This window comes from Zonotrichia albicollis, chromosome 1 (assembly GCF_047830755.1).
Source record: "Zonotrichia albicollis isolate bZonAlb1 chromosome 1, bZonAlb1.hap1, whole genome shotgun sequence".
Classification (NCBI taxonomy): Eukaryota; Metazoa; Chordata; class Aves; order Passeriformes; family Passerellidae; genus Zonotrichia; species Zonotrichia albicollis.
This window is the reverse complement of record NC_133819.1, coordinates 35008875-35021457: the sequence shown is the minus strand read 5'-3', so window position 1 is coordinate 35021457 and position 12583 is coordinate 35008875. Positions and strand designations below refer to the sequence as shown.

At 43.3% G+C, this 12583-nt stretch overlaps 1 protein-coding gene across 1 annotated transcript in view; it reads right to left on the bottom strand.

The window, feature by feature from the left end:
- CHN2 (chimerin 2) overlaps positions 1-12157 on the bottom strand; it is a 157645-nt gene extending 145488 nt beyond the window's left edge. Inside the window, exon 1 of the mRNA XM_005480903.4 lies at positions 11788-12157. Coding sequence (XP_005480960.1) covers positions 11788-11836 — 49 coding nt within the window. The 5' untranslated portion in view covers positions 11837-12157. The remainder of the gene's footprint in view (positions 1-11787) is intronic.
- Positions 12158-12583: the final 426 nt, after the last annotated feature.

The following is a 12583-nucleotide window of genomic DNA, read 5'->3' as shown; positions in this document are numbered from 1 at the left end:
ACTTTTGAAGTTAAGATACTTCTTACAAACCCTAGACAGTGATGGAGTTTTCTTTTACAAAACACATTCCTTTCAGACAAATTTATGTACACTTATGCTTTCTAGATGCTTTGGACACTTTCAATCAATACACTACTGCCAGGAGTCAGTGTGCCATTTTCTAAAGCTGCTTAAGAGGTGGAGCTGAAAGCCTTTTCCTGTAAAGTGAAAGTAAATTACACTACTCAATTACACTTACAATCACTTTATATTGAATTTTTTCTTACTTAATTTTTGAAAAGTCTATTTTCATAAGCTTATTATGCATATTGATAAGTCAAATAAATTCTTTTTCAAAAAATCAACCTGAGCCAGACTCTCCCTCATTTTCATCACTTTGGCTACAGTACTTGCCAATAACTGTGAATAATATAAATTTTAAATTACACTTTTCAGTGAATGTATTTATTACTGTCACATGTGAGCTAGAGGAAGCAATTGTAACACCAAGTGATGACACACACTCATCAAACCAAAAGAGATCAAGAGATCTAAAACAAACACAAGACAAAAAAGGTTTTCCACAAGCCAAAGTTCTCTGCAGTGACTCTTTAGAGAAAATGTGCCTCCTTCTTCTCAGTTAACAGAATTAAAGGAGAAATGGCTCATGGGGGGCAGGGAGCAAATTTCTGCTATTTTCCTGAACATTCTCATTCCATTTAGCTTTATAAACATACACACACACATTTTGATACATGGCATTAGCAAAAGTGTGCCAGTTCTTCAGCATTTTGACTGTAGTTTACACACACTACCCTCATGCTCCTAGCATTTTTCAAATTGCAAGATTTCTCTTCTCCCAACAGGCATTTATTCTATATTTATACAGTTACCAACTTCTCTGAGGCGTTTTCACCTGATTTCTATATAAGTGTATTGTCAGCATAAATTATACAGTAGTAATTACAATATCCTGTTCAACAACATTCAGCAAAGTAGACCTCCAGCCCTGCCTGCACCTCTCACATGCCTATGAACACTTCTAACTAATAATGACTTGTTTTGTTTAGCAAGCTTTTACTCTGAAATTAATCATCTTTATCTCTGTTTCATCCTTTAATAGTTAAACCATCATGTGATCAGCTCTTGGGCTAAACAACACAAAACTAAATAACAGGAGGAAAAAACCCTTGAAAATGGTAGGTTCAGTTTTAAATTTCTGATGCCAGGAATGCATTCTGTCTCTGAAAAAAGGGAGTAGAGAGCTTCCAAGAATATATCCAGCAGAAAGGAAAATGAAAGATGAGAAGCTGAGTGTTACTCAACAAATGAGTATAATTAATGCTGCATTTCTACACCTTTTAAGTCAATGATCTACATTTCTATAACATAACATAACAATGTTCAGGAATAGCTGTTCCAGAATAACTATTCCATAATATTTCCATGTCTGAAAATATTTTTTTTCAGTATAGCTTTTACAATCATTTTTGAAAATAGCTTTCATGTGCAAACAAGCCCATATATATAACCTGTATGCATTTGCGATATTTTGTAGTGCTAGAGGAAATCACACACTATGTGTTGATTTCTCAAGTTGGCAGTGCTTAAAGATTTACTGTTACATTAATCATTAAAAATAATACACTTAACTCTGGTTTTGCACTCCTACTTCATTTCTTCAGATTTATTTTTAAAATCAACGGTATAAGGCAATTTAATGGATTTGGGAGGAGAGTTTCATGGTTTTTCTTTCTTGGAGCTTACTGAAGGAACTAATCCATCAACTCTGAAAGGAAATAAAACAACTGTTTAGCACTGTGCAAAAGTGCTCGCCAGCCATGCTTCCCAACAGCATGCCCAGAAAACCTCATGTATTCACAATACTTCTTCAAATTGCAGGAGAAATCATCCAAACTGCTATAGGGAAAGCCACCAGATGGTCACTCCAGGCACCCTGTGGATGGAAATGCAGCTCTTGGAGAGCTCCATAAAACCCTGAAACTTTGTACCATAGAAATGCTATTGTATCACATATGTACCTAAAATGCCGCCACAGCACAGGATAGTTCTTCACTTTGACAGTCACCTGTTGGTTCAGCTGGAGGAAAAGGGGCTGCAACCTAAGTTTTAGTGGCCAGGGACTGATGCTATGTCTTACAGCTCATCTGTTCATGCACTCATTCAGAAACACCAGGCAAGGCCTGAACCCAGCATTCAATATTTTCTATGAGGCTTTCTCTCTCCCATGCTTAGTGTACTCATCCACTACCAAAATGACCAGCAATTCTACATGAAAAACCCATACATTACCACCCTGGTAAATAATCTGGACTGATACAGCAACCTGTTTTGTAAAGAGAGTTCAGGATCCTGATTTTTCTTTCTGTATAATCAAATTTAAAACATCTAATTTTTTTTTGTCTACATAACTTTGTGAATACTCACCAGTATAACATCTCTTACCTCCATCCTCCAGCTAACTTTATTTTTCAATGGTTTACTGATTTAATGCTGGTTTTAGTGTCATAATGGAACAGGAGAAAAAAGCACGCCTGACAATCGCTATTTCCATGGCTTAATATATCTTCCAGCCTTAAATTTCACCCATGACAGTCAGCTCTATTTCATTATTTATAGTTATCTCTAAACTTGAGCAAAATTTCCAACATACACCAATACAGTAGAGATGAAGGAGCATGAGGAATCTTAGAATTGAAATTTGTCAATCAATTTTTTGTTAAGACATCAAAGGGTTCAATATACTTTCAGTAAATACATTTGTCAACATGAAACATTCTAACCACATGCCTCAGGTTGCAAAATAAAACAAATAGAGAGCTATCACATCATGACACTACAAGCTGTCCATCATCCTGGTCTGCCTGGCAGAGGGTCAGGAGTTATGGAGAGTATGCTCCCTTAAGAAGCAGGTATTTATAAAAATTACTTATAATTTGAGTCTTGTACATAATCTTTGGAAATCCATCATTATATATATATATATATATATATATATATATACACATACATATATAAAATAAAACAATTTAATATTAAATAAGTTATGTACCTGGATGAGGGGAGTTATACCACATAGCCTATAATAATTTGTCCCATCCTAACAGCAGATGCTATTTTAATGGCAACTGAATAAAAATACTCAGAAAAGCAGCTATCCCATCCAGTAGCTGCTGATTTACTAACTCAGTGAAGTGGGAACAGAAGGGACCAAGCAGCTTGAAGGGTCAAGACTTGTCTTCATAAAGGGTTTTTCATCAACATACCAAATCTTCTACAAATAATTTGTTTAGCTTTATTACACTTCTGTGATTTTCAAAAATTTGATTGCAGCATTCAGTTTTTTTTGCTTAAGCCCTAAATCTTGGAGCTTTGAGGAACCGTATATGAAAATTTCTGTTCTAGCTGTTGAAAGTTCATTAATTGCTAGCCTTAATTTTGGAATTGGTAAGAATGAAATGTGATCCAGCTGTAGCTGGATCATAAATCCAGCTGGTTCATGTATTCACAAGGCAAAGGAGAAGAGGGAAAAAGCCTTTCAATCAAAAGAAGAAATGGAGCTTGAGACAAATTTATATACTTTTCAGCACAGCACATGATTAGTAAGATTTTCCTATCAGGTCTCCTCGTAACACAGGTGCAGGTTTTGGTTTTGTTTTTAACCTGCAAAGCATAACGTCAGCATTCCGTATTTTAAACTTGCCCCCAATTTTTCCTCTCTTTTAGGAGCCCTTGGCTTTAGAACTCAGGACTAGAAGTGAAGGTGGGCTGACTCAGCAGCAGTAACTCCACCAGCCCGACAGATAAGAACGGCAGTGACAGGTCAGATCAGTAGATTATCTCCCACAGTGGCTATCAGCAGATACATAAGGAAGTGTTAAAGAATACAGCAGCTTTATAGCGTACATATTTCACCAGCTTCCCAGCTCAAATACAGCTCAGGGACTTCAGGCAGGGCTGCTATCATTGTGCTTAACAGCAGTAGATGGATCTTTCTCCTGCAAAGTTATCTAAACGTGCTAACAGCCCAGGTCAGCCACCAGAATGTAATTTTCCATGCCAAAGAGGCCCACAGTTATGTGTCTGCTCTAGGCAGTGCCTAGTCCTCAACACCAGGAGAGGATATGGTTTGCTATTAAGTTATACATGCTTACACACACTGTAACTGCTTAAAAATGGGACACACAAGGGCTGGCACTGCCTGTGCAGCCACAGCACTGTGGAATGTGCCAAAATATTACAGGTGCTACATGCACAGAAAGGTAGGGTTCAGCCACACAACAGCAACCATATCAATGCCTTGGAGAAGCTGAAAATTGAGAATTTTATGTGTCTCTCACAAAATTGAGAGTCTGGGTCTGTCATGATCCCCCCATCCTTTCCTCCTTTCTTTGGGACAATCTGATTTAGTTTATTGGGGAATTAAGGTGTAATCAATGCAGCTTCAGACAGCAGAAAAATATGACAGCAAATATCCATGACTTCTTATGGCAAACTTAAGGCTGAAAGAGCTCTTAGGCTTCTTTTGCTTTTGACCACAGCACACATCCTCTGGCACACAGCACACTGCTGGAGAAGAACTTCTCCAGGGAACTTGTGTCTGCCTTTGCAATGGCTGTGCCCAATATACCTTTACATGATGTGTACTTGCCATTTTTCTTCCTTGCCAGACATGAAGCCAAACATTGAACCAATTGATCTGTCAAGATAAGACAAATTTTTAGCAATTAAACATCTGCTCAACAACTGAGCCGCATTTACAGACTGAGATTTCCATCTCTCCTAACATCCATTTTTGTTCCATGATGAAATAAAAAGTGTAACACCACAAAGACACCTAAAAGCTACTTCATCTAAAAGATACAAGTGATGTTTAAGCAGCCAACAAGAAGAAGAAAAGGAAGGAGAGGGATAGCTACGTGACAAGCTTGTGAGAAGAAACAGAGAAATGTGACTTGACACACAGGTCACAGCAGGTGACACGTGATTTAGCGATGATAAGACAGTCCCCATCTAGTACTTTCTACACTGTCAGTAATAGCACCACACTGGAAACACCTTGTCTCCGTGGAATTGGACTGCCTGACAAAGATATCCTCAGAACAGATATCGTATTTACTGAACTGATTCTTTTGTGATGACCTTGATCAATAACACCAGAAGCAAGGCATGTGATACTTGTGTATTCTTCTGAATTTTAAAAACCCTTTAACCTCTCCTTACCTTACCAAGTACATCAGCCTGCACTGTCAAGTTTCACTGGCAAACTTTGAAGTGTGTTAATGTTATGAGAGCACTATTGCAACATCAGTTCCCTTCTGCAGGGATACACTAACCCTCCAGCCCTAGGATTTAGACTATTGCTGAGTAAAACAGGGTGATGAAACAATTATTGCTGAATTCTGCATGATTCATAGTTGGTAATAACCACCTCCAAATGCAACATTCAAATTTACATTCTCATAATCAAAGGTCAGAAAAAGACAGCAAGAATGGATCATTATTCACAGCAGTTAAAACTATATGTTTGCACTAGATACTGTATAATTCTTGGACAAACTTTGACTACGCCTGTAAAAAATATGATATTTATAGAATTTCAGATTTATAGCTTCCTGTATAAATCCTGCTACATTTCCCTGCAACAAAAGCTTTTTGGTGCAATATAAATGTGCCATTCCCTAACACAGAGTTCTCCAAATATTTAATCTCCTCAGTATCTCTTCCTTTGGGAGAAGAGAAGAACGAGTGACAACAGACTGGCTCCTCAGCATGGGAACAGCTTCTGCCAGCATTCAATGCTGTAAGTGAGGCCAATCCAGCCAGTGCTGCCCTTTAGCTAAAGGTATGTATATAAACAAATCAACTTTGAAAAAAGGGTTGGGTTTTTTTATCTAAAACCCCAGGTTTAAGACTTGCCTATGTACCACAGTAGGCAAATCATTATGATTTCAGACATGTAAAACATTATGGACATAGGGATACAAGAGATCTCATTGTGACATTCCCCAATGTAAAAATATTCCTGCCTACAGTCACTCAGCATTTGGCAAAGGCAAGCTTCCCTAGAACCATCAGACAGGAGGCAAGAACTCCAATGGAACGGATGTCCAAAAAGGTCATCAGCATGACAGCATGAAAGGCTGTTCACCTGATCCTCTGCATATGTCTGTGAGACAGGCAGATCCCTGAGAAGAACAAGACTTTTGCTTTACAGAGCATGAGTGTTTATAAGCTGAATTGTGAAGCAGACATGCATTGTACCAGTTTTCAGGCCATTTTATTCTCAATAATCACAGCTACATGGTTGGTAACTAACTGTTGAATCAATCACTACATCAGAATGGAGTACTATGGCATTTTTTCCCTTTTGAATTTTTATTATTTTTAATAAGTATGGTGAGTTCTTTGTAATCATCAGATACAAAAGACTTCAGCTTTAATTTAGAGCAAGAACACCCTGGCCAGCAGAAGCTTGGCATGAGGAACAGAAATAAAAAAAAAATAAATTATTGCCCTTTTAAGAATCAAAAGCAGTACCTTATCAGCATAATGACAGCATGATTTCAATAGCTTTCATGTGCCACTTTCACAACACTATTTCTATTAAATCATTAAGAATAAACATCTATTTTCATTTACTAATATTTTTCCCAATTAGAATCTCTCTGAATCTCTGTACAATAGTAATTTCATTTCTTCCCACTTGCTTGCATCTTAATTAAAATCGGTCCATGTTGACTTTCATTTTTATAATATATCTGCCTATTTCACATCATAGCACCTTCTTGACCCCCAGAGAGTCATGAGCCTTTAATATTTTATTTTGACCTTGTTAAGTCACTAGAACCATCAAAGATTTTTCTTCCCTTGATAAGCATTTTTTAATCCTTCTTAAAAAGTAGAGGGTGTGTAAAAGCCAACAGTTGAGAACTATGTTTTCTTTAAACAACTCATGCTCATTTATTTTAAAAAACGTAACAATTTGCTGCCTTTCAATTTATTGCAAGTATTAGTTTATGAACCATAAAATTAATTATTAATTAATAAGGATCAGTTCTCAAATGATACTTAAAGGCCTTTTCCTCTGAGCTTGGGGACAGAAAAATGTTTAGTTTTCAATTAAAAAAAATACTATCAATAATCGGTGACTTTACTTTGTAACAGTCTTCAATACAGTATTTGAGTTTGCAAAAAGAGGGGACTGGGGGGAGAAGCAGCTATCTTTCATCAGAGCAGTGGACCCAGCTGAAAAGTAAAAATGCCCTGACAAAACACACTAGCCCTTCTCAGCCTGTAGCAGAAAGCTTGCCTTTGTGTTTTAACTGCTGTACTGACAGGTACTACTCAAAATGCAAAAAAGCAACAGAAGAAGCACCAATCCAGATGGGAAGCAGAAAGGTGCTGAGCTATCCCTTCAGCCCAACACCTGCAAACCTGTCTTTGGAGCTCAAAGAAGAAACAAAATACTGGGTACACTGGCACGTACATTTACATATTTGCCTTGGGTTCTCACCTGAATTCCTGCAGTGTTGCCACTCTCACAGCACAGGCTCAGGCTCATGCAAAGGTTTTGGCACACTCTGGGTCCTGCTGTTGGAGGCAGCCTGGTTACACCTTATCATTTATGAGGCTCGTATTTGCATTTACCTTCCGTGTGGACCCTTCCCTGACAGACAGCCCAAGCTATCCAACCTATCCACCTGCCACAGGAAGGGTATCTGGCACAAAACCCCTCAAGCAGAATGGCAGATTTAAAAGCCAGCTGGCATTTATGGCCACATTGTACTAACTCTGGATGGCATAACTGCATGAAGAAGTCCAGTGCCCAGAAATACTACTGCACTGAGCCTAGGTGGGAAACACTGCCTAGGAATACCCCTGCGCTGGGCCTAGATGGGAAACATGCTGCATTTCTTGCTTCTTTGAGAAGCAAAGCAGGCACAGCCACAAAGGTCTCTTCACTCAAGCTTCTATTTACATTCCAGAAAGTCAAGTCTCAAGTTCATCAGTTCTTTATAATCAGTATTTGGCTACCGGGTGGAGGAAACTGGAGGCAGCTAGTGACCAAGTGGGATTGTTTGCCAGGAAAAAGCTGAGAAGTTTCAGCAACAGCAAAGAAGCTTTTAAAAAGAAAGATTATAATGAGTGAGAATAAGGGTCAAGACTAAGATGGGCACTGGCAAGGGAATGTCTATTTTAAGGACACTGCAGCATGAAGGAAAGCATAAAAACATGCACAGTTTTCTTTAGAGGACAGGAGAGAGAGAAAAGTTGCTGCTTGCAGTTAAATCAGCACTTCATCTTGGGAGAAGAGCAAAATTTAGGGGTTTGCAGTGAATACAGCTAATAGATCACCTGGGTATGTGTTAAAGAAGAGATTACAGAAAAGTAAAGTGGAATTCCCAGTGGAAGTAATTATAATATCAGCTTTTTATACCATGTGCAGATTTATCTAAGGTCCAAAAAAGAATACTCAATGTAATCGCTTATCATGCCCCCTTCTTCCCCCAGAATATTACCCTTCTTTCTCCCCCAGCCACCTCAAACACAACAGCTGGTAGTCAGGGCAGCTTAAGTTCTGCTACCAAAAGCAGGGAGCTTGAAGAAATGATATATAAATACAATACAAATACCCATGGCTCTCCTGTAGATTTTATTACCAGTGAGTGCCAGCTTACTGAAAAAAGTCCTTCAGAGGCTTCTGTCAGATGGGGCCTGTAACAAGAACCTAATATTATTGAACCTATAATTAGCAGCCTCACAGTGGCTCTTGAGATGAGCACACAGACCACAGACACAAGCTCTGAAGGAGGGACTGGTCCTCCAGCTGTGAAATCAAAGCAACAGCAGCCTCCTAAGTATGAATATTTGCTTTACCACCAGTGGATAGTTGAAGTCATAGCCCTCCACGCATGCTAGCTCCTCATCTGTACAACAGATACAGCTCACCACCCTGCCATGACACTGGGCAGGTAGTGCTTATAAATAACCACTCCAGAACATAACCTGAGTCTCAACTTTAATGCAGACACAAGATCAAGTGAAGACTATAAATCCCACTTGTACATTTACAGAAATATAAGTGAGCAAGCAGAGTATCTACACCATAAAGTTCTTGGGCAGTTCTGTATTTGAACTGTTTAACTTTCTCATTGACATGAATTGGCAGGAACTGAAGCAGAAATGCTACATCACAACTGGTCACTTGTAGTAACACATTCTCGAGCTTTGGCAGCACTAGTAAGAAGGGGTAGACCTGAGTTCTGCAGCATGGTTTTCTGCTATCAACCTCAAAATTCACTTCCTTTTTGTGTTAGTAGAATGTAGTATAACCTCCCCTCTTCTGTGGAATAGAAATAATTATACAGTTTGGAAATCTTCATATTGGCATGCTAAGCATACATATAAACTCTACCAAACTGCATTTTAAGGCAAGACTGTTTGTTTAGACCATGTAAACAAAATGCTGTAAGACTTGCTGAGTTCTGAGAACTTAAACCACAGACACCCAGAATACAGCTGCACATAGTCAGATATGGCGTGTCTGCTAATATTGGCAATTTTATCATGCTGCAGCAAATTTAACTGCTGGTTAGTATATGCATAGAAGAAATATAGATTGAATAAACTGGAACAAAACCAAAAACCATTCCAAGGTCATAAGTCATGAAAGTCAAGGTCACTCAGTTGCTTTATAAAATAAATACTTGACAGTATTTATTAGTTGTACAACTGTGGCACCTAAGAGCCCCAGGCATGGGCCAAGGCTCAGCTGTGCTCACGCTTGCAAAAACACAAAACAAAAGACAAACCACAAACCGTTGTAGGCCATAGCTAAGGGCTTCATACAAAGCCAGGGTACTGTCATGTGTCAGCTCCTGATGTGCATCTTTTGATGATGTACAGCTAAAGCCTAGATCTCAGTTCCTTGGCTGGATGTTATTTTTGGCACTAGATTTAACTGATGAGCAGGAGGCCACCTGGAGTTGGATGACATCAACTGCTCACACCAAGGATGTACCTGAACTCCCACTGTTCCCTGCATTTCAGCAATTGAGCCAACTCTGCAGGGGATGCACATCTCTCAAGCCACAAGAAGGATCCACAAGAAGCCCAGAGTTAGTAAAGCCAGAGGGGATTCAGAGGGATGCATTCAGTATCCTTCTACAGACACTGAAGCTATATGCAAGAAATACCATGAGATTCATGGAGCAAGGGAGCTACACAGTTTCTCCAAGCTGGGGACATACTTCAGCAGCCTAATGGTTAAAGCATCAAGGAAGAGAGTCACAGGTTCCAGTCTGGGCCTTTAAAGTTGTTTCTGGTTTTATCACATAACTTAGATGCAAAAATATACAAATGATGCATAAAATAAAACCGCATTGCCCAGATGAGTACCTCCACTAATAAGTCATAAAGTTGGCTGTATTCTTGCTTATTTCCATTTTGGTCTTGCAAGTCTTGCATTGTGAATGTGAACACAAGGCAGAATTTCTCATGCCTACTTCATTCAGGTGCTTTTGAGTCAAGGCAATAAGGGCTTGCAATGTTTGTGTTTTTTTTGTTAAAACTATTTTAAAAAATGTTTTTAGGGCCTAGTTCCTTCTTCGGATCTGTTTGTAAGTGTTGAACTCTGGAACAGTGGCATAGAATATGCTGTGTAAGTTACATATATTGTCTTTTTAAAAAATGTAGTTGCTTATTGGCCTTTACATTTATTTATATTTTGCTAGAGTTGTATTGATAGTCAGAGGAGCTTGTCTGCTGTTCACAGCACATATTGCTATGTTTAAGAAATGCTCTTAAAAATCTGTCTGGCACCTCAAATAAAACACTGAGTCACAAGTCCCTTGAACCCTTAAGTTGTTCATGCTTCTATTTACTCGTTCAGCCCACTGAAATGCCAGGATGTTACTCTCAGCCAATTTCTCATAACTTAAATATTACAGTAACTGCTCGTGAGCTAAGCAGCAGGCAGTGGCACTCTTGTATTACTGCTTTCAATTTCAGGCTGCCCGGGTTTAAAACGCACCGTAACTTTTCTGCCCTCCTGCGGGTCTGCAGCGCAGCCAGCCCCCCATGGTGAGCGCCGCACCGCGCCGCCTCCCACCGCATCCCCAAAACCCAGAGCACCACAAGCGCCTCACACCCGCGGCCGAAACCCTGGGGCACTCCGTCACCTGGAGCATTTTTAATCTGGATCGGGAATTTAATTGTTCCCAGTCCTGCAGGAGCACTGAAAACGCGAGGTGTGCCACAACACCCACCGAGCGGCACGCCTGGCAACCCCCGCCCGCCCCAGAGCCCCACGACGCGCCGGGTCGCGACACGGGGCCGGTCCTGTGCCGCGGGGACCACGGCAGAGGATGCGCGCTGGTCCCTGTTTGCCCTCCTCACCCCGAGCCCCGCGGCTCCCGGCAGCTCCCGGCACCGCGCCGGCCGCGGGCGCGCCCCTTCCCGAGCCAGAGGGATGCTGCTCCCCCGGCGAGGCAGCCGGGCGCGGGGCTCCCCTCTCGCTCGCCCCACACAAAGGCACGGCAGGGCGGCGGGGAGGCGAACCGGGCCCCGCCGCGCTTCCCCCGTCCCGGCTTCCCCCTTCGGTGTCGCCTGAGGGACAGCCGACCCCGGGCAGGGGCAGCGCCGCCCCGGAGAGCGCCCGGCGGGGCTCGGGGAGCGCCTGCGGCGCGGCCGGGGCGAGCGGGACGGCGAGGCGCTCTGCAGACAGGTAGCTCCCTGCTAAAATGGAGGGAGGGGAGAAATGCGGCGCTCGCTGGATAAACTTACCGGAGGAAACCGACGAGCCGGACAAACTGGAGTTACTGGATGCGGCCATGGTCCCTCCTCCTCGCCCCTTAGCTGCGAGCCCCGCGTCGGCCCCCGCTGCTGTCCGGCCGCCGCTGCCGCCAGCCCATCGCAAAGTGCCGGAGCCGTGCCGCGCCGAGCCGCCGCCGCAGCCCGCGCTCGGCTCCCCGCGCCGCCGGGGAGCAGGAGGCGGCGGCGACCCGCCGAGCCCTGCCGGCCGCTCTCCGGGGCTGGGCGAAGCCGCTCGGCAGGTCAGGCGAAGGGCCCCGCGGCGCTTCCAGCGCCTCTCTCCGCCCTGGGGAGCAGGGCTTACCTTGTGACGGGGACGCGAGAGCCGCCCTGCCAGCGCCTTCCCTCGCCTCCTCCCTTCCCTTCCCTTCCCTTCCCCGCCTCCTCGCGGGCAGCGCTGACAGCCCGCCGGGGGGACCCGCCGCAGCTCCCCTCACGCACACAAAGGAAGCGGCGGCGCTGCCGACCGGGCTGCCGGCCCCGGCTGAGCGGGCAGGGTGGGTCCCGCTCGGGCGAGCCCCGGCGGCGCGGCAGCCCCGCCGAGCGGCGGCCAAGCCCCTTCCCCGCCGCCGCCGCCTGGCACGGGGCTGGCAGCGAGCGCGGCTCCCGCCGTGGGCCGGGCCCGTCCCGGCGGGGCGGCAGCGCCTGTTGAGCGCCTCGGCCGGTGCTCCCTCCCCGGTACCGCAGCGTGGGCTCCGCGCTGGGCTGCGCTCCGTCGACCCCCGCCCGCCGCCGACCCCGCTGCTGCTACGGCTGGGGCAGGGCTGCG